The 21,673-nt window shown below is 45.2% G+C and overlaps 1 protein-coding gene across 3 annotated transcripts in view; it reads right to left on the minus strand.

The window, feature by feature from the left end:
* The window catches only part of COQ5 (coenzyme Q5, methyltransferase), a 371,634-nt gene that overhangs the window by 67,079 nt on the left and 282,882 nt on the right, over positions 1-21,673 (minus strand). For all 3 annotated transcript variants that reach the window (XM_069619771.1, XM_069619773.1, XM_069619772.1), the window contains exons 5-6: positions 18,029-18,117; positions 13,434-13,545 (exon numbers count right to left, since the gene is read on the minus strand). In XM_069619771.1, the coding sequence (XP_069475872.1) occupies positions 13,434-13,545; positions 18,029-18,117 (201 nt within the window). The remainder of the gene's footprint in view (positions 1-13,433; positions 13,546-18,028; positions 18,118-21,673) is intronic.

Here is a 21,673-nt window from a genome sequence, read left to right on the forward strand (position 1 = left end):
CGCCACATCCGTCCATGTTTCTCCATTCTGTGAAGTCAAAGGAGGCTCCAAGTAATTCCAAACATGAAGCTTAAACATTGACGGCGCCTCATCACTGCCTAAAGAGAGCAAGGGCAAATTCAGAGTGTGATGATGACTAAATATCTGAGTCATCCATCAATTTATGTGAATTTTCAACATATTCAATTGACGATGAAGAGGCAAATGCAGTTGCTGTTTCTACGGAGGAAGTTTTATCAGGTGTCTTGGGAAAGGCCAAAGATTCTGATCCCCCGTTGGATGCTCCGAGGGTGATCCCATCACAAGCAAATGGTACAGCAATCAAAAAAAACAAAAAATAAAATAAAGATGTTCCTACCTTTGTCCACAAACAAGGAAAAAAATGAGCCGACTAGTAAATTGCCAGTTGCTTCTGCTCAGCTAAATGCCAGTGTGTGGCAAACTAAATCCGAAATTAACAAGAGCGCAAGCCGAAAAACAGGACAGAGGTTCCAAAATGAAGATCGCAAAATCAGATGCCTCAACTGACAAAGGTCCTTGGAAAATACAAATCAAAAATGCTTTGCCAGAACAAAAAGAGGTAAATCTGAACCGACGGAACATATTAAAACTTTTACAGTGCATCCCAACTTTGCGAGCTACTAAATCAGATGACATAGCGGTAGTTGAGTACATGTCTGAGGACCATCTGGATTGGGTCAACTTATATCTCAAATCGAGAACGCTAAGGTTAGCCGTAAAGGATGCTGCTGACTACTTTCTGTTCTTCGGTTTTGAAGTATTGAGTGCCGACGACCATGACGAAGAAAGCACACCCTCCCCGTTTGTTGAACAAACCGAGAATGAAAAACAAAGAAAAGAACTGTGGGCTCAGATGAGGATAAAGCGCTCACCATGCCCAAAGGACGATAGTCAATCTGGTCAATAGCTCAGTGTTGATCGCTCGGATGGCAATAATCAGTTATTATCATGGAAAACCCGAGGTTTTTCCCACCTTTTTGATGGAAAATGGAAATTAGCAGACCAAATCTCTATCATATGTCTACAAGAAACATGGCTGCGTGAATGTCCGGCGTGTGATGGCTATACAGTTCTTCTCAACCCGGCTGGAAAGAATGTATTCGGCCGCCCTTTCTCTGGTTTGATAACAATGATAAAAAACTGCGATGAATGGAAGATCCTATCGACCAAGAATCCAAACATGTTTGTACAAGTAACGACAATTCAAAATTCTAGGACTACAAATCCTTGCTGCCATGTGATATTGATAGTCAACATTTATTGGAACCCTGCAATGATCTCACAATCAACATTCATTGCAGTGGTTGTGTCTGCAGTTGACGAATGTTTACTATCATACAATGATCCTATAATTCTAATATGTGGGGAATTTAACTATGCCTGGGTGAACAGGCCAGTGATTAAAAGTATAACATCTGGATCAAGGAGCAATGTTCAGATACAGGACCGTGATGCACGATGGTCCAAGGAGATGGACCTTAGAGACTGCTCTATGCTGAATGGTTGTGGAGACATCCCCCCAGGTTTTACCTGGAAGCGAGGCAAATCCATGAAGACACTCGATTACATCTGGGTGTCTAGGAACCTTTTAGCCCAAGTAACGGCCCTTAAAGTCATAAAGACAGAAAAGAGCGACCACGACGCCTTGATGTTGTACTGGCTGAAAACTCCAAAAAAAGCTTCGATAAAATACTCAGAGAGGATCACCATAAACAATGGAGCAAATAGATTACGCCTGAATGCACCTAGTTGGCAGCACTGATGAAAACTAGCATTGCCAATGCAAACTTAATTACTTCGAGGATAATCTATACACTGTTACTACATCAATTCAAAGTGAGGAGCAAAACCAGAATGGGGAACGATGTTGAAGCAAAACATACTTTTAATCCGATAAGACGAGAAAAGCAAAAACTTCGGGGCGACATAAGGCTCCTAAAAAAAGATCTCTCCTAGTGCCAGCAAGCAAATCCAAAAATAAAGACAGCGCTACCGAAACTGCATGAAATCCTTTAATTTGAGTCGGGTACAAGACCAAGCCGAACAGATGCTTAAACTAATCTTGCAAAAAGATAGCAGACATATATGGGAGATCATCAATACCGGTAGCGTCAAACATACCTACTCAATGTCAAATGTAGTAACCGGGGCAAGCTGGGTGGAGCATTTTACGAATATATTTGACGACCACAACTGTATTGAGGTTTCCCCATTATCTCTAACTGATGGAGGATGGAATGTGGCAGACTCGGAGGAAGATATTGAACGAGCGATTCAGAAGTTAAAGTCCTCAAGGGCAGCTGGCCCTGATGGTATATCAAACGTCATGTTGAAAACTCACAGCTCCGAATGGGCCAACCTGATGAGCATCCTTTTTGAAAGAATTGCACTGGAAAGAAAACTGCCTGAATCCTGGTCTAAGGCAGTAGTTGTACCGATATTCAAAAAGGGTAATCGGGATGATCCTAGCAACTATCGCCCAATTGCCCTTTTGGATACTATCGGAAAGGTATTTGGTTCCTTTCTCCAGAAACGACTTGCACGCTGGGCCGAAGAGGTTGCAGCGGTTGACCAACGACAAACCGGCTTTACAAAAGGAGTGGGGGTTGAGCTTAATTTGGTCCTTCTGAATTGCCTAAAACTAGACACGTTAAGGCGGAAAAGAAAACTGTACATCGCCTTCATTGATATGAGTCAGGCATTCGACAGTATCAACCGTAACCTTTTGTGGAAGAAACTGAACAGTTGGAATTGTCCAAGCGAGTTGCTGTCACCACTGATTGCGTTACACTCTAAGACATCCATCAGAGTTCGGCTAAATGAGCAAGGTGAATTATCTGATGGGATTCTCACAAAACGAGGAGTGAAGCAGGGTTGCCCTTTAGCAGCCCAACTATTTAAGCTCTTCATCTCTGACCTGCCACTATCATTAAACGATCTAAGGGTCTTCCCCCCGTTAGTAAATGGGCAAAAGATAAGTTGGGCTATCTACGCCGATGACATTGTTCTTATGGATTCCACTCCAATTGGATTGCAGCGACTGCTGAATGCGCTACAACATTATTGTATGCAAAATGACCTACGAATCAATATCAAAAAGTCAAAAATTGTTGTGGTTGGTCAAAGCAAACTGAAGAGATCAAGCAAATTTGCCTGGAAGATAAACGATGAACCTCGAGACAACAGAGAGTATTCGATACTTAGGTGTTTTGTTTAACACCTCAATACGAGAGTGGGATTGGTCACAAGATCTGGTGGCCCGTATGAAAATGTTTGCATTGCAAGGGGCAAAACTGCATGCAGCATATGGAAAATTTACCTTGAAGCCAGTCCTAACATTTTATCTTCAAAAAGTAGTTCCTGCGATAACCTTTGGAAGCGAAACAAGCTGGAACATGCCACAAGATCTGTGGGACAAGCTAGAAGGGAAATTCTGGCGCAAAGCCTTGAGATTACCAAACAGCTCTCCAATGGTGGCGATACGCTACGAGTTATGTATCGAGTCCCTTTACAGATCCGTTTTGTGGAAATCAATTTCCATCTTAAGGAAAATGCGGCTGGAGACAGTAGTAAAACCATATGAAATTTTACACTCAGCATCAGAGCATTTATCTGCCTTTCTATTGAAGGAGTGGGAGAAAAAAATTCTTCTCTTACTAGACAATGCTGGCGTTTCTTTTGAGACAGTACTATTACGACCTCAAGTTGCAAAAAAGAAAATCCGACTACAAAATTGGATAAGAAATGAAGAATGCCGAAACAAACTGGCATCCTCTTTGGACCTTTGAAGCGCTTTAAACAAACTTGACGCAATCCCCAAATACTTGGAGAAATTTCCATCATGCTATCATCGAAACATGTTCCTGCGACTTCGACTCAACCTATATAAAACAAGGGAGATACAGCTGCTGAGGCGTGATCCGCTCGTACAGATGGCACAGTGCCGGTTCTGTAAGCATGGGTCAGAATCTGTGAAGAATCTAATCCTAGATTGCGAAGCAATCACAGCACAGCGTAGTTTACATCTAGCACGCTTTGCACCCTTGTCGGGAAACATGGACGCATGGTGGCGTTACCTGATTGCAGGATCCAACACTCAGTTGACTTGTGCAATAATACACTTTATGGATGCCCTGAAGCTAAACAACACGGAGTGACATTTTTGAACTCATCTAACGAAGGAAGGAATTGGAATTGTAAATGTAACAAAAAGTTTTTCTTTCTTTTGAATCAAACTAGTGTTACAATAAAATAAAAAAATAAAAAATATATTACATATACAAGTTGAGACACAGCAAATAGGCCTGACAAAGATTCTGCAGTTTTACCAAGTGAATTAAGGGGTGAAGACAGGGGAGAACAGACTATCTTCAGGCACGGTGCATTCAGATCGTGCAAGTGCACAGACGGTAGGGGGGGTCCAAATGTACCCAGTCGGTGGAGACTGGGGTAAGTGCAGAGAGAGCCACTCTCTTGGGTTATTTCTCAAGTGCAGTGAGGGTGGGTTGGGTGAAGGCTCGGAGGTTAGTGTGAGAGAGAAACGGCGGGGTTGCCCGGGAACTGTGAGACTCTGAGGTTCACCAGGCAGCCAGTCAGTCAGCAAGCAAGGAAGAGGAAGAGGAGTAAGAGGAGGAGGAGTAGGAGGAACGAGCAGAGAGCTAGGTTAGCAGGGTAGAGGGGGAGAGAAGAAAGGAGAAGAGGAAGGTATTGAGGAATTTCCTTAACGTAAGCAGATCAGGCTCAAGACGAAGGGTGGCAGGGAGGCTATTCCAGAGGGAGGCACCTGCTGAGGAGAAGGATCTCCCTCCAAATCTCTGCTTGGAGAACCGGCTCACTTGTAGAAGGTTGGAGGTAGATGGGCGGAAGGCTCGTGAGGGACAGTATTTAGGTAGGCAACGTTGCACGTAGGTAGGTCGCAGGCCCCAAAAAGCCTTGTGGACAATGCAGAGGGTCTTGAACTTTATCCTTGCAGCCACAGGGAGCCAATGAAGGGATTTTAGCGCCGGAGAGATGCAGTCCCTGGGCTTGAGGCCAAGGATATACCTTGCGGGTTCGTTCTTGATGTGTGGCAAAGGGCGCAGGTCAGAATCAGGGAGGTTGAGGAAGAGGCGGTTGCAGTAGTCCAGCCTAGAGAAAACCAGGGCTCCGGAGACAGTGAGCCGCTGGGGGAAAGTGAGAAAAGGTAGAGTACCTCTGAGGAGGTGTAGCTGATAGACTTTTTAGAGATGTCTGAAATGTGAGAGAAGGAGAGTGGAGTCGAAGATGACCCCACAGTTTTTAGCCTCGCAGGTGGGTGCGGGCGCAGGGCCAAGGGAGGCCGGCCAGAGTGAAAGTGGGAAATCGGGAGCACAGGTTCCAATGCAAACGATCTCAGTCTTACTGGCATTGAGGCAGAGGTCGTTTGCGGCACACCATGACTGAATAGCAGACAGACAGTCAGATATGAGCGAGGAGGGGGCGGCGGCTGAGGATAGCCTGAAAGATAGTTGCGTGTCGTCCGTTTAACACTGGAAGTTAGAGGTGAAAGTGGCAATCACACGTGCTAAGGCAGCCATATAGACGAAGAACCAGGGGGATAGGTTAGAACCCTGGGGAACGCCAGTTTAAGAGAGAGATAGTCAAGAGAAAGGCTCCGAGTTCCATCTGGGATGGGCGGTCGGAGAGAAAGGAGGTTAACCACGCCAGAGCCTGACCAGGGTGTCACAGAGACGTGCGATCAGGATGTTGTGGTTGACCGTGCCAAAAGGCAGAGGAAAGGTCAAGGAGAATGAGGACAGAGGGAGTGTTAGTGTCAAGGTTTGAGAGTAGGTCTTCACGGGTGTTCAGAAGAGCAGTTTCCGTGCCTCTGGATGCTCTATAGCTGGACTGATAGTCATGGACGCAACCAATACATTCAGTGTGGAGGGTCAGCTAAGAGATTGTCAACTTCTGCAGGAGTTTGCCCAGGAAAGGAGTGATAGAGATAGGGCGGTAGTTTTCCAGAATGTAGGGGTCGGCAGAGGGTTTCTTGAACAGAGTGCACAAGGCAGTGCTTAAGAGCAGTTCGGAAAACTCCAGTGGAAAAGGAGAGATTGCAGAGATCAGCTGAGGCTGGGGCAAGGGAGTCAATATTGTCCTTAATGGTTTTGGAGGGGCAGGGGTCCACCTGTTTGGATGACGCCTTAATAGACCAGACTTGTCTTGTAACCTCATTGGGTGTGACGGGTGAGAGAGAGGAGAGGGGAAGTGGAGGGGCCAAGGGAGGCTCCGATGTTGGTGTATGCTGAGGAAAGGATGACTTGGGTTTTTGTGATGAAGCGTGCAGCCAGGGCCGAGCAAAGGTCCTGGGTGGGTGTGATAGAAGAAGAGGCTGCTGCAGAATTGGCCAGTTCCTTGCAGACTTTGAAAAGTTCGGCCGTGTTGCTTGATGCCGCAGAGATGCAGGCTTGAACAAAGACTTTTCTTGGAGCGGATGCAGAGTCGATATTGCCTTTGAAGGAGGTGGCAGGCCAGTTTGTCAATTGGTCCGCACAACGAATTCCATTTCCGCTCAGCTGCCCTACACTTTCAATTGGATACACCACACTGCCGGAAATGTAAGGCAGTGTTTATGTTCTGAGCCTTTCAATCCAAATAGCGGATTGAAGGCCCGCCGGCACTTGGACACCTCAAGAGAGTAGTCATTGAATATGTGCATGATTTCCACTCAGAGAATCCCCACCACATGGTAGGCTTTGAGGATCGCAAATTTGTGCTGGAAGTTTAGCAAGCGCATTATAAAACTGCACGGACGGTCGCTCAGGGAGGGCTTAAGAATGAGGGCCCTGTGGACCCTTTCAATGATATATGAGCGAAGGTTATCAAGCTGTCATTTGTCTTGCAGGAGACTGTAGATGTGACCTTTGAGATCAGGCCCTCTCAGCGTTCTCAGGGAGGCCGACCTTGAGATTGGTGCACATTTATCTATTTTCCTGCTCCTCCAATTTGGCCCCCAGGCTCTGGACCGCTCTGATAAGCCCATCTAGATCTGTATTGGTGGTATAATAGTTGTCCTCCAGGGTACTAATACGCTGCTCATTGTCTGTGATCCTCTCACCTTGGGCCTTCATCCAGGTGTTCACATCTTGTACCTCCTTTCACTCAAGATTGCCTGGAGAAGCGTTTGGATATCCATCTTCAGGTGCCGCCTGGTCGTTCTGCGAAGTGGTGTGCTGAAGGGGTTGCTTTCTTCCCCACTATCAGATTCTAGAGGTACCAGTGCACATTGCATGCCCCTGTGCTTGGAAAGTGGGTACTGGAGTAGGGTTCCGGTCACCAGTCGGTGGCGTGTTGTTACAGGTCCGGGGGCCCTTGTTGTGCGCACTGCTCTGCAGGCTCAGTGGTCTTGGCTCGTGGGCCCTGTCGAAATTGGCCCAAAAAACGCAGGTAGGCTGCTTGTTTGGAGGCCATGACGCAGGTGCATGCTATTGCAGAACAGGCGGGATCCGCTGATGCGCAGCTCTACACAGCAGTAATAGCGTTAGTATGGCACTCAGTGGTGCACTCCATATAAGGGTTAAGGTGTTGTAAAATGCGCCTGCAGTCCCATGTGAGACCCCAATGTCGCATACATGCCCCACTCCACGCTGTACCCTATGTCTGGCTAGAATCAGTGGTGCACTGTTTTATGGCTCCGTCACTGCGATTCAGCAAATTTGTAATGGTGTGCAGATATGCGGTCCCCAGCCATTGTGGCGGCCCGCAGTGGGCAAGCTTCCATGGTGACCGAGCCTAGGGGGTGGGAGCCCCCCACCCAGTGCAGCGAGGTGAGGTCCCGCTGTGTGTAAAGACTGGCAGCCAGCCCGCTGCCATAGGACCTCAGTGCCACGACGAGGGTCTAGTACAGGAGCACGGCCAGCTCATACAGGATGGGGCGGGCACACTCGCCCTCCGAAACTCACTGCTTTCGCTGGCCACCAACACAAGGACACCCGCTGTATCCGAGCAGTGCCGGTTCGCGCTTCGCTTCACCTGTCGGTAGAGTCAGTAGTCGGGCAGTCACGTGCACTGCGAGCACTGCACTGAAGGCAGCAGTGCTCATCGGCGCGGCACACAGGAAGCTGTACCCCTGGGGCAGTGTGCTGCAGTCTCTCAAAGCTGGAGGCTTCTCATCAATCTGCAGCACCAAGGTTTTTCAAATTTCGCCGATCTGCTCCCCTCACATTATACGGTGCAGTCTGGGATCATCGGGTCAGCAGACGGTAATCGGTGAACAGGATATATAAAGCTCTTTAAGCTTGACAGTGCAGAGCTCAATCACCCAGTGAACAATAGAGAAAGCCTGTTGTTGCCAACGGGTAACCCACATGCACTCCTAACGGACTAGGTCCTTCAAAATAAATCTTCACAGGATCATACATGCATCAATTAGAGATTTTAATCACATTCTCGCCAACAATATAGTGCTATACATTTAAAACAAAACACCCAATTCCTGGGGTTGTGTGCATTTTATATGGCCAATCTTTTTCAAACTATTTTGAACTCAAAGGCTAATAAAAAGCAAAAAGACTTGAACAAACAGTACAGTTTAATTGTAAAAAATGAAGTCTGAAATTTCCATTTTAAATGCTAACATGTTTTGGATATGCAGTTATATCCATCTTTAGGGCTATAAGCTGTGCTTTCATTGATTTTTAACAATCTTGACGATTCATCTGTGACCTACAACAAGTAATCATTTATTATTCATTTCATTAACCTTTCATAGATGGCAAGCTCTGTGGTTGATATAAATAAGGTAAAACTAAACTTAGATGTACGTTAAGTCACAGAGGTAGAGTCGAACCTGTAATTAAGTAAACGTTATTACTAAAGACTTGTGGACTAGTATTCTATACACAAATTTGTGGCAAAAGCTACGAAAGCCACTTACCCAGCTCATATCCATGCCAATATGCTGGGTATCACAGAAAATGTGTTCTTCCTCTCAGCGTTGAATCGCTATTATTCTAACCTGGTATCAAAAGACAGACAAAATATGTCCGGTCGTTAGGGTGGCCTGTTGACCAGCACCACCCTCACCCATGTTCGAGTGGCCCAAAAATGGGGATTCTACTCTCCTCCCTCCACGAGGGTGTGAGCGCGTCCAAGTTACTCACCCATATTTGTAAGGGTTCTCATGGCAAACATGGCTGCATACTCGTTACTAAGTGGCAGGGACGCTCTTGTCGGTATAGGGAAAAAAACAATGTAAGGTGCCGCAGAGGCATTATGCGCTCGACCTTGTATGATCAGACACTCTCGCTGGTACTTACTGTGGCGGTATTGTGCGGCGACACCGGTCGGGTGCCCCCACGGCCCTCATAAATAACACTTGTCTCCATGGTGACAGCTCCCCGGCCAACGCAATCACGTGACGCGGCAGCCATTTTGGACTGGGAAATCAGAGCTCTAAATTCGGTGCACCCCTCACTAGTGAGGCAGGGTTACTTGATGTAGAAACCCTTCCCTTCACACAAGTTGTGTTCTGTAAAAATTAAATGATGCTATCCACCGAGTGAGCACAAAATGTGTGTAGGTAGTGACTGTGGTGGCTAATCCCTATTTATTTATTTATTAGAATTGTTATATACCGCGCAATATGCCCACACAAAACAATACAAACAAAATTAATTAAAACAGAATAGTCCGGGTCAGGTATTGCAGAAAGCGAAGGCATCGTAAAGAAGAAATCAAGCATAGGACTATGTCAGGCGGGAGGTTGAAGAGTAAGGTCTTCAGCCTTTTCTTGAAGTCGATGGTCGTCGTAGTACTTCTAAGGGCAATCGGAAGTGAGTTCCAAGCAATAGGGCTCAATACATCAAAGCTACAGCCACCTGCTTTAGCAATTCTGAACCGTGCTGCAGTTTATGTTGGTTCCTGGATCTAAGGGTGCATGATGATGTAGAGTGCAGGTGATGGTTGGTAAGATATTTGGGGGCAGTGTTAAGTACGCACACGTGAGTCAATGTGAGAAGCTTATGTGCCACTCAGTGCTTCACAGGGAGCCAGTTTAGTTCTCGTCTGGATGCTACAATATGTGCTTGTTTAGAGAGGCTTGTTATGGCATGGAATGCACCGTTCTGGGTTACCCGAATGGAGGAAAGAATAGTCTGAGAGCAACCACTCAGGAGGCTATTGCAGTAATCCAGGCGACAGTTAACGAGGGCAGTAGCAAGAATGGCTGCATTCTCAAAGGATACAAACGGGCGGATATTACTGAGCCATTTGTTAACAAGGCCGCAGGAGCTCCGGAACTGAGCAGCCTGCGGCTTCATTTTTAACTTGGCATCGAAAATGACGCTTGCGGTCTTCACTTTTTTTGCCGCATGGATTACAGCCTTAAAAATGGCAAATCTTTCATATTCCTGAGGTAAGGTTTTGAGTTTGGTGTACAGCTGAATGGTTTGGAGCCATCACTGGACCAGGGGTCGTGCAAGGTATGGCCTTGAATTAATTAAGAATGGCAAATAGTTCTTTAGAACTGGACTTGGCTTGTAGAATCCTGGAATTATAGAAAGCAGATTTTAGCTGAATAATAGCTTCTTCATATTGTTTAATCAGGAGTTTGTAAGTAGCCAAGGTGGAGGGGCAATGGTTAAATCAATTTTTATTCAATGTTTTGCTTTTTACACGTCAGGTTTTTATGGGAGCTAAATTAATTGCATCTTCCAAAGTGACAGTGAGATGGCGGGCTAGGTCATCGGCCGTCTCAAAATTATCCAGGGTACCCAGTTGGGTAATGAGCAGGGATGATAAATTATCCAGAGAGACTCTTTTCCAGTTCCTGGTATGAATAACCAGCCTAGAGTTGGTATCAAGCCTTGCAGGAGACCCTGGAATATTGACACGAAAGGTGAGTAGGTGGTGATCAGACCAGATACAAGGGGAAATGGTGAAATTAGACGGTAAAGTGGTGAGAAAGAACCCTGTCAAAAGTGTGTCCAGCAGAATGTGTAGGGCCTGATGCACACTGCGTAAATCCAATATCCCCGACGCACCCAATAGAGAGAAGGTAATAGTGTCAGAAGGAATACCGGCCCAATAATTGAAGTCACCCAGCACTAGGACCGGGGTATTGATCTTGGTAATCTTATTCAGGATGCATATTAGCTGTTGTTCTAAATGCAGAAGAGCCCTTGGGGGATGATAGATGACAATAGAAATTGACCTATTGTCAGACATTTTTAGTTTTGTTATGAAACTTATCTGGGCCTCATGGGGAACCAGGTGGCAGTGGAGTGACTTTTTAAATAATGAGACCCGCCCCCCCCGGCCGTCTTTACGATCAGCTCGGAGAATGTGGTAAATATTAGAAATTGCAAGAGTGGCTTCAGAGAAGGTGGCTTCAGTGAGCCAAGACTCCGTAATAGCCAGGAAATCAGGGATTGACACCGTAAGCAGATCCTCAATCTCCACTCCTTGTGATCAAATGGAGCGTGTTTTGAGGAGAGCAAGTTGAAGTGAGGGACCGGGGGTCAAATCAGACGGAACACTAGCCCCTGTATAAGCAACATGTGCAGGGTTAGTTGCAGCGCTCGTTTTGTGAACTAAAGAGGCATCAAAGAGTATGACTGCTGAGTCTGTTTGTATGTAATGTTCTTACATATAAGCTATGCTGGCAGATCCAGTCTGCTCAGACTCTACCGCCCTTTATGGTTGTCATACAATCCACTTAACACTAGAACAGGTAGTGTACACAGACTTGCAGGTAATTCCTGCTCACGTTCTGTTGTGAGTTAAAATAACCCATCCCATGATATCTAAGGGGTCCATAGGGCTCTCCCAGGAGGATCCCGTACACAATCTGCGGTTGAATGTCCATCACACCCTGGTGTAGTCCCATGTCTGCATGGGGATTGTTTGCCTACATTCAATCATGACATCCTCTAGCAGGGACAACGGTCCCTCCACTTCCATCAACCTTAACAGATTCCTAACGTACCCGATAGGGTCTACAAGCAGCACATAAGGTCCCATTCACAGTTCATACCCCGTGGGGTGAGTGAGTCTAGCTGATCAATCCATGCTCTCTCTCCCTCTCCCTCTCTCTCCCTCTCCCTCTCTAGTAATTTTTTCTGCAGATCACCCCCTCTGTTGGACTGTAAAACCTGTTCAACAATCACACACTTTAGCTGTGCTACATTGTGTCAAGCCTCAAAGTGGTGTGCCACTGGGGACCCAAGACTCTTCATTCTGTTAGATTTATGTTTGGTCCAATGGACCTTCGCTTTCCGCGTTGTCATGCCCACATTATAGTACGCACAAGGGCACCTCATGGCATATACTACATTCATAGAGTCACAAGTACATGAGTGTCTCAGATCGATTTTTCTGCCTGAATGAGGATGTGTGATCTTATTACCTCTGATGATATTCCCACAGTGCTGGCAGTTTCCACATGGTTGTGTGTGATGCCCAATAGGTCTGTTGCGTGATGCAGTGTCTGCCCTCACCAATGTGTTACGTAGTGCCTGGCTGTTCTTATTTGCAAATGTTGGTAACTCAGGAAATAGTCTATGTAAAACTGGGTCTATTTGCATCATCCCCAGTTCTGCTTAGTCACCTTTTTTACCCTGGCGATCTGTATAGAGTGCTTCGTAACATATACTAGAGATGGGCTGGGTTTAGGTGGTTTAGGTGTGAGTAAAACCTCTCTCGCTGTGAGCTCAACCTTCTCTAATATCCCTTGGATCAGATCCTTGTAGTTCCTTTCCAGGAATGTGTGCTTCAAAATATTTGCCTGTCGCCTATACTCATCTATGCTGGAGATGTTGCGGCGATATCACCATGAATTGGCTCAAAGCCACGCTGTCATTTGTCCATGTTGGATGAAAGCTGGTAGCCAATAGCAGACTATTGCGGCCTGTCACCTCGGTGAAGATCTTCGTGCTAATGATAATGATTTAATAATGATTTGTTATATATATATATATACATATATATATATATATATATATATATATATATATAGCGCTTAGTGTTCAGGGTGTCATTATCAAAATATATTTCGACATCTAGAAGGTGCATCATGTGTTCATCATCCGGTGGCCATCTTGCTCGGGCTCTAGACCGCCCCTCCCTCCCGCCCCCCATAAAATACAATATTTTGAAATGTCGACCTTGCATAAGATTCCAAGAGGGACGATATAGTAGTGAGCAAACCTACAACAGTGTTTCCAGGAGACCGACAGCTGCATTGGAATTAGCAGCTACAGGTGGTTACATACTTCCCACCCCAAACCAAATGACAGCTACAGAGAACCCCAAACCCATCACTTTCATTAGATGTGCACAATCGCACGCGTACATGGCAGTGAGTCAGAAGATGGCCTTGCACCCCAGCCTTGGCTCAAGAAAAATCCACGGTCTGTTGCTACAAGTGCCACATCTTGGACAAAAACATAACATACCTGTGCTGGAAAGCGTCGGATACTTTCCACAAGGTACTGGTACGACTTCCAATCTCCAGCAACCACCTCTCCCAACACTGGTATCACCTGAAAACTGTACAGATCATAAAGCCTGGCGGTGTACAAAAAAAGAACAAGAATATGCATAAGTGTACACTTGTGTACGAGCGCAATATAAATAAAATAGAATTTCATTTCATAAGTGTGGTTACCCACAACATTAAAAGAGAACGCCACTAGAAAAATATCACGCCACTGTTGCTGTATTCCCCAGGCTGCCTCGTTTCAGAGGAATACAATTTACATAATTGCTTATGCAGCCACATCTTTGTTGGGGAATAATACACAGAGCATTAGCAGAGAGAAACCATGTTTCCACCTGAAAATCCTAATATTCCCAGTGTAACATGACCACTTTAGCAGCAGTGGGTTTGGTTTAAAATTCCTGTCAACCACTTTCCGAAGCCCAACTGCAATGTAGATAGCCCCTGGGATCCTGAAAAGATTGTGGGTGTACTAGTGGCATTTTATCTCTACTTTTTTTCAAGTTTGGAGTAATTTCCTTAGAGAGTAAGCACATTTCCTGTTCACAACAGGTGCATATATTTAGGTGAATAAAAATATATTTGAATACGAAGCAGCCATCATTTTGTAATCCATACTCCTTTGCAACTATTAATGATGCAAATTAAAAGATAAACTTTGAACATACTGTTCCGCTCAGATCAGACAGTAATAACAATAATTCTTATTCATGTATTTTAAATCCCATTCATTTTTTGGTTGGTAGCATTTGCCTGTGTTTAGAGCACATGAGTGGTTGGTAGACTGCTGATCAGTAGGGCTGTAAAACGACAGCAACATTATTGCACAACTATATGGTCCTGCGTTAGCCAGAAGGCTGCCAGGCCCAGGGGCACTTAAGCACCATATTTGTGCCCAAGGGAAGAGTATAATCACCCTACATTGAATATAGGAAGATGGCAGCTTGTATTTATGTGTAGCTTCACTAGGGGTGCAGGTCTATTGGAAAGAGTTTCTTTGTGTAGCTTTCCCTACATTGACATCCATGGAACCTCCACTAACCTTCTGCTAGGATCTGAACGTGTACTGGTTTTGAAGTTAAGAAAAGCCTTTTTGCTTTGCTTTCCTTTCCTTGCTCAACTCATCTCTATTTGAGGTGCTGGGCAGCCCATATGGCTACCAGTGCAGGGGTACTGTCCCCTTTTACAGTTAAGTGTTACAGGGGTACTTGATATCTGTTTTATTTTGTAACATTACTTTTAACAGTTTTTTTCTACTGCATTTTACATTTTTATCAGGTGCACTTTTGCATTTTAAACATATAATGCTATTTTGAGTGAGTATATCGGCCATGCCACACTGTTTTCGCACTGCCCTTTAGCAATCTTGTCCATTGGCCATCTTCCTTTACCTTCTCAAGTCAGGACATGCCATATAGGTTAACCCTTAACTGGACAAAACTTAGAATTTCCTGGGCAAAGCTGCAGTGTGAACATCTGGTCTAATGTGGGGGCTGGGACTCTCTTGTCCCAATCCACACTCCAGAAAGTGGATGTCTGTTGCTGGGCAAGTGTGGGGCAGGAGGCTGTCCATGATTGGACAGCGCTTGCCAGTTTGATTGATGCAGATCCTTGAAATTGGTGGGCTGTGGAGACTCCAGATAGATCTGGGATCAAAATAAGAGTCCTGCCGCTGTTACGCAGTTTGTTTTTTGAAGCTAGAACCCCTACGTAGAGAGCCAGCTCGTTGAATACCTGAAGACGATCATGGGATCCAACCAGCATTGCTTCCAGCCAAGTCCCGATGAAGCTTGGTGTCTTTGCACTAATCTCATGAAAATCCTCTGCGATTTGACCCATGAGCTAGTGGGACCAACCAGTCCGGACCCCTGCACGTGGATCCTACCCTCAGAAGCCTTCAAAGAGTCACAGAACGATACTGTGGGTTGACCAGCTTAATCTAGGCCATCTTCAGTGCATCAGTCCCCATTCTGAATGTAATTTTGACTGCTTTTATCCCATACAAATTAAATGCGACACTGTCTTTTTACTATGGTCTGCTTCAAGATCTTACTTTTTGGAGGCTAGTAAAACCCTCAGTTTTACTTCCCTTGCTTTTTGTTCACGTTTATGGGGAAACGGATCATCCCCTAGGATTATCAGCACTCTGAAAATTGTCTACATGTGGCCGACCATCCGACCTTCTGCAGCTGCTGCTCTCCCAACACGAAGAGAGTTCTTCCTGGAGCAGAGTCTTCTTCATCGTCACAAGTGTTGCTTGCTGTCCGCTGATTGGGGTATTAGTAGCTGCTGCATATCTCACTCGAGTCCTGGGTGCCTCCTGTTGTCGTGGGGCCTGTGGTGGTCACTGTCCTGTGGTGCCTGGGCCATCCAGCTTCAAGATATCAGAAACTGATACACTCAGGAGGTTTAGGGATGCAATGCAACACACAGAGCACTCCAATAATTCAAGTTAGCTAGACACAAATATACAGTTATTTGTTAGGCTTTTGAGTACACTCTAAGTAATGAAAACTTCAGGTAAGTATTGTCACACACCTACTATAATATACAGATGTACATTCACGTTTGGGAACAGAACACCAACATTTAACATTGATGACAAATACATAACTGTTTTAAGGGTTAAGAGCAACACTTTAAGCAACTTTGTATACTAAGGCAAGTGAGAAACTGAGCAAATAACAATTTAGAACCAGTTGGAAACCGGTAAGTAAATTGGCAGAAAACAGAACACCCTCAAGAAAACCGAAGATAAGGTCCCAAAGTTCTTAATAATTCCAACCCTGCTAAGAATTGGGAGTAGCGGTTTAGGGGGGTTGCCTGACCAGACCACCACTGATCATAGTCAGGCAGGGGTTTATAACATTATGCCCATACAACTGTTTGGGCGGCAGGAAGCTAGGAATAGCTATACAAACTCTGGGATTTGTTCTCTGTGCAACTGTGTTGCGACTACCGCCAACACCTTTGCTCACACGTGTATGGGTGTAATGTTAGGGGGTACGGGGGTGTTTGTCCCCCCCAACTTTCAGGGCACACTATTTTGTCCCCATTCATTTGAATGAGGCACTTTTTTTTCAGAGGTCATGTCCCCCCCAACATTTTCAGCAAAGTTTCTCCACTGCACACGTGGCTCGCAAGTAATTCTAAAAAGAAGCACTTTGAATCTGTATTTTCTTTTTTTTTTTAAACTTGAACCAGAGATGCTTTTGATGACCATGGTGCATGGAAATAAAAGTATGTATCTCTCATGTCTAACGTTGTCATAAAAGTTCCCCTTTTTAACAACAGTGTTCATTCTTGTGTTGCCATTCTGAGTTTTTATGGTTTGTTTGCTTGGTGAGGTCTAACATTTGACTCATTATCAGGTCTTCTTTGGTACTGGGAAAGTAGATACCTTGGTTTTATTCCTGTTTGGTAACTGTGATGGGCCCCATTTGGGGGAATATTTCTACTTCGTCATGCAGAAGATGGGCCAGCAGTCTCCTGTGGTGTGGTCGGAGATCACTTGGCTGTCCAATTAGTTCAATGCAGTTGCCTTGCTGCACCATACTGACCACCTATTTCACGGTTTACTCGATCATGGGAGGGGATCACAACAATGCTTTTCAACCTCTTTCAGGAGATGCCTGGGAGCATCAGGGCACTACTTTGAGATGGAAGATGTTGCCTTTCCAGTGGGACCTCTTCACAATGTTGTCCCAGATAATGGGGAATACAAAGAAGTTTGGTCTGGCGACAATGAAATGAATGGAATTAGGCAGAGAACAGCTTTTTCCTTTTCTCTTGAACTGTTCAACAGATTTTTCACAGAACCTCCAGTCTGCAGGGGCTTATGCCAGAAATGTATATTAGAAAACTACAGACTGATTAATACAGTCAAAGGTATTAGGAACAGAATTTCAGTTAAGAGTCAAAAACCCCATGGTCTATTGAGAGGGGCTTTGCCCATAATTCCTCCTTGCCAAAGCCAGAGACTATATAACAAAAGAGTGACTGGTAAGGATGTGAAGTGGTGTTTCGTTTGTGTTGGTTTCCTGTCTATAAAGTGACTGTCTAAATTATGTGTATTCAAGTGAGTTGCAACCCTTTTCATCCCGTCCCTCGCCTTCCCACTACCCTGCATTCCTGTCCTATGCTCCTTCCTCCGGTGGTGAAACACCTGAGCGGTCCTCAGATGTTAGGACAATAGGGGACAAGAGAGACAGGTAAGGTGGGACAAGAATGATGAGATTGTCCCTGTGTGCCATAGACCATCCACCTGCTACACTGGGGTTCTTCCTCTTCTTTAAAAGAAAAAAGAAAAACACCTGAAGGCAGTGTGTCCACTTCCTATATCCGAGGTTTCAAGTACGAGGCTACAACTACAAAACAGCACTAGATCATTCAGAAAGGCCAACATGGTATGTGACCTTTAAAGTTGCTGTAACCGTTCACTTCACCCCTTTGGTGAACAATCTTTGAAGCATGTGCTCAGCACATCACATAAATGGGTATCCAAGACTCTCTAACATAAAATACCTTTAAAGTTTTGAAGTTAAAACTAACCTGGAAACAAGAGGATTGCTCACACTGCTGAACTCCAGACAAAGAAAGCGTCCTCCAGGTTTTAACACCCGATAAGCCTCCTGAAGAGCCTGAGTGAGGGAGAGATGGAGAATACTCAGTTTTCTGACATGAGGTTATCATCCGTCTTCTTCAGTCTCTTGGTGAAGAAAACCAGCTGGTCTTGCATGTACAACTCATGAGTGCTCACACGATGACCAAATGGGTAAAAGACAAAATTACTTTCATATTAAAACATTTACGATTGGAAAAGATATTGGTACCACAAACAAGAAAAGATCTTTGAACAACTAAATGGTAACGCAATATTGAAAATGTCACTGATAGCCTTAATCCACAGACAAGGAAGATGCGGTCACCATGCTTTCAGTACAGGCTTTCAGTACAGGCTTGTTGTAAGGCTCTGGTGAACCTGGACCAAGGGGTACCCCTTCTCGAAGCTCAACCTTCCATTGGGTTCCCTCCAGCCTAGACCAGGCGTCTACACCCTAAAACAGTTTCCACCACAGAAATCTAATGCACAGTACTCCCTACCATCTAGGTCTAACGCAATCTAATGGAGATCCTAAATGTTTTGGTCTTCTCTATCTCGCTGCCACATTGGATTTACTAAAAGGTAAATGTGCTCCAAGTTTTTCTTGGTGCTTTGATGAAACAAAAAGGAATTCTCAGCTCACCCGCCTCTCACAGTTTACTGACCTTTTCTGCTCTCTGCTTGCCTTCTCCACTACCCCTCTTGCTCTCGGAACTCTTCTCCTACCCTTGATCTTGCTGGCGTCTCATCTCTCCCCGGTCTACCATCTAGGTCTAACGCAATCTAATGGAGATCCTAAATGTTTTGGTCTTCTCTATCTCGCTGCCACATTGGATTTACTAAAAGGTAAATGTGCTCCAAGTTTTTCTTGGTGCTTTGATGAAACAAAAAGGAATTCTCAGCTCACCCGCCTCTCACAGTTTACTGACCTTTTCTGCTCTCTGCTTGCCTTCTCCACTACCCCTCTTGCTCTCGGAACTCTTCTCCTACCCTTGATCTTGCTGGCGTCTCATCTCTCCCCGGTCTAACGTTCTGCTACTCCTCCTAAACTCCTCCTTCCCTTACACACTTTTCCTCACCCCGCTACCATGTTCTTCCACTTATAATCCACCCGCTGCTATTATTTCTACATCCTTTCGGCCACCCCATTCGTCTCACTCTCAGTTTACTTCCACCTTCATACACATTGCTAACTTCACCCCTTCTCTTATACTTACATACTCCATTCCATATCTCAAACATTCACACACACATTCTCCCATTGCACCCCCTTTTTCATCCACACTATACTACTCTAATTGGTATATCACACACACACACACACCTTACCTCCACACTTTCCCACACCACTGCAACAATCTTGGCAACACTTCTCTCCACTGCCTGGTCTTTTTGTCCTTCAACCCAGCCCTTGCCCCCACCCAAAAACCTTTCATCTACACTCTCTGGCTGGGCTCCTATAGTCCAGCCAGTCTCAAATCAGTCCTCCACAGGATCCCAGTGTTGTTGCAGCCACCTGCTATTTGGGGCCAAACTAGCTTGCCTTTTTTCTCCAGGTGCTTGGATTTCTACATGGGAGATTACAAAAAGGCCTGCATGCGTTTACCCCCTTTTTGGTTATCACCACATTCCACAGGCTGGAAGGGAAAAGTCTGCACTCGCCACACAGGTTTACACTCCATGCAATTCTGTCACAATCAGTTTATTTCTATCTGGCGTGGCAATGTATTGTGTGCCAGGTTGGTGATTGAAGGTAGCAATCACTGTACAGTGTGAGAGCTGGCCAGAAGGTAGGCTGCATGGCGTTGCGGTTTATCACATAAGGGAGTGGCATTAGGAGAGTCAGAGACTGGGGCCCTCCCACCTCGTGCACCCCGCCTCTGGGGTAGGACTGGCTCCCACAACTGCCCTGGCAGGGCCCCTACAACAGGCGGGGGGAGGGCCTAAGCCCCTTTGAAAGGGTCTGGCCCCTGACCTAGTCAAAATAATGAGAATATTAATGCAAGATCACAGAGGATCCCAATATGACAAGCCAAATAGTGACACAAGGTAGTGATGGACTCCACAGTTTTGAGCAATTCTGAAGGTGAAAACTATACAGTTGCTATATAAGTATAGAATTGTTATAGTTTAATTATTACCATCTTTCCCCAAGACGCTACGATGCACCATAATGCATACATGGAGTGCGAGATCAAAATGTTCCATCATATTACTGTGGCACAAGTGTTTTTTTATTTTCACTGACCTAGTTTACCTGACAATTCCTCAATGAGTCCTAAGCAAAGGCTTTGTCTGGGACAAATCCTGAATTGGCACCTACGCTATCCTAAGCTTCTCTGTATAGGGATCCCCAAAAGCATCGCGATTTCTGTGCAAGTCTCTTCAAACAGTTTGTGTGGACCTCACTAGTTGGTGGAAACATTTGTGAATGGTTACAGTGGGGTACAGCCTGCTTTATCCCAGTGGTCTCCATACCAGAACCACAGCCTTCATATCAGAATCAATATGTAAATCCAGAATTGAGCCCGAAAGCTAGTCCTTTCTTAAAAGAGATTGAGTGGGATACAAATGTTGACACACATGATGGTCATGGCTGCTGATTGCCATGGAGAGCAAGGACTGCAGTTGCCAGAACCACATCGGGCCCGCTTGTTAATGTTTTCTGGGATTCAAGGTCTGAAACCCACACCTGAGAAGCAGATGAAATCTAATTGTTGCAGCCCACAGTTATTGGGTGTCTGCAGCCTCACCATTTCTAATCTGGAGAAGAGGCTTGAAGCAGGACAGAAGACTGCAGCTCCAAAAGGCATTGTGAAGTAGCTCTGCTGGAAATTGATTTCTTCCAAGAGCTATGCTGATGGCAAATCTCATCAATCAATCTTCAAGAGACTAGGGGGGAGAAAGAGGAACTGGCAATCTCTTCCCTTGACCCAGAAACCACAACCAAGTAGCAATGTCTCGAAGACTGCTCTCTTTCCAGGAAAGCCATGTTGCCCCATCCATGTTGGATGCAACACAGATATTGAAGCTAAAGATGACAGTAGAACCACAGAACTGTTGTTAATACCCAAGATGGATTAGGAGCCGAACTTAGTTAATATGGGATAGGTATTGCATGAGTATCTAAGACCTAGTAGACATCCATCAAGTTAAAGGAGCAAGGAGAAATCTGCCTAGAGGATCACACACTTGTAAACCTTGTGGTTCCTTTGTGGTTCAAACTACTACACATCTTCTCCAGAGTAATGGGATACCTCTGAGTGAAAGCTGGGTCCATAAGACTGTTAAGATGATCTTGTGGCATTTTCTGATTAACAAGCCACCATACCAGCGACATTTCTGAAATAATATCTGTGTGATATACGGGGCTACGAAAGAACAAAAATGGTGTTTATGCCTGAATAGTGACTATGATACTCAAGTTTCCTCCTAATGAATAATGGCTACTTTATTTTATTTATTTTTATTTTATTACATTACATTTGTTATACGCCCAGACCCGGGGGTATCACGGCGTAGTTACAGACAATGGGAGAATGCAATCTTAGAAAGTACACAGAGGTACACAGGAATAGCAGTCAATAACATAC

The sequence above is a fragment of the Ambystoma mexicanum genome, chromosome 10 (genome assembly GCF_040938575.1).
Source record: "Ambystoma mexicanum isolate Mex_15411 chromosome 10, UKY_AmexF1_1, whole genome shotgun sequence".
Classification (NCBI taxonomy): Eukaryota; Metazoa; Chordata; class Amphibia; order Caudata; family Ambystomatidae; genus Ambystoma; species Ambystoma mexicanum.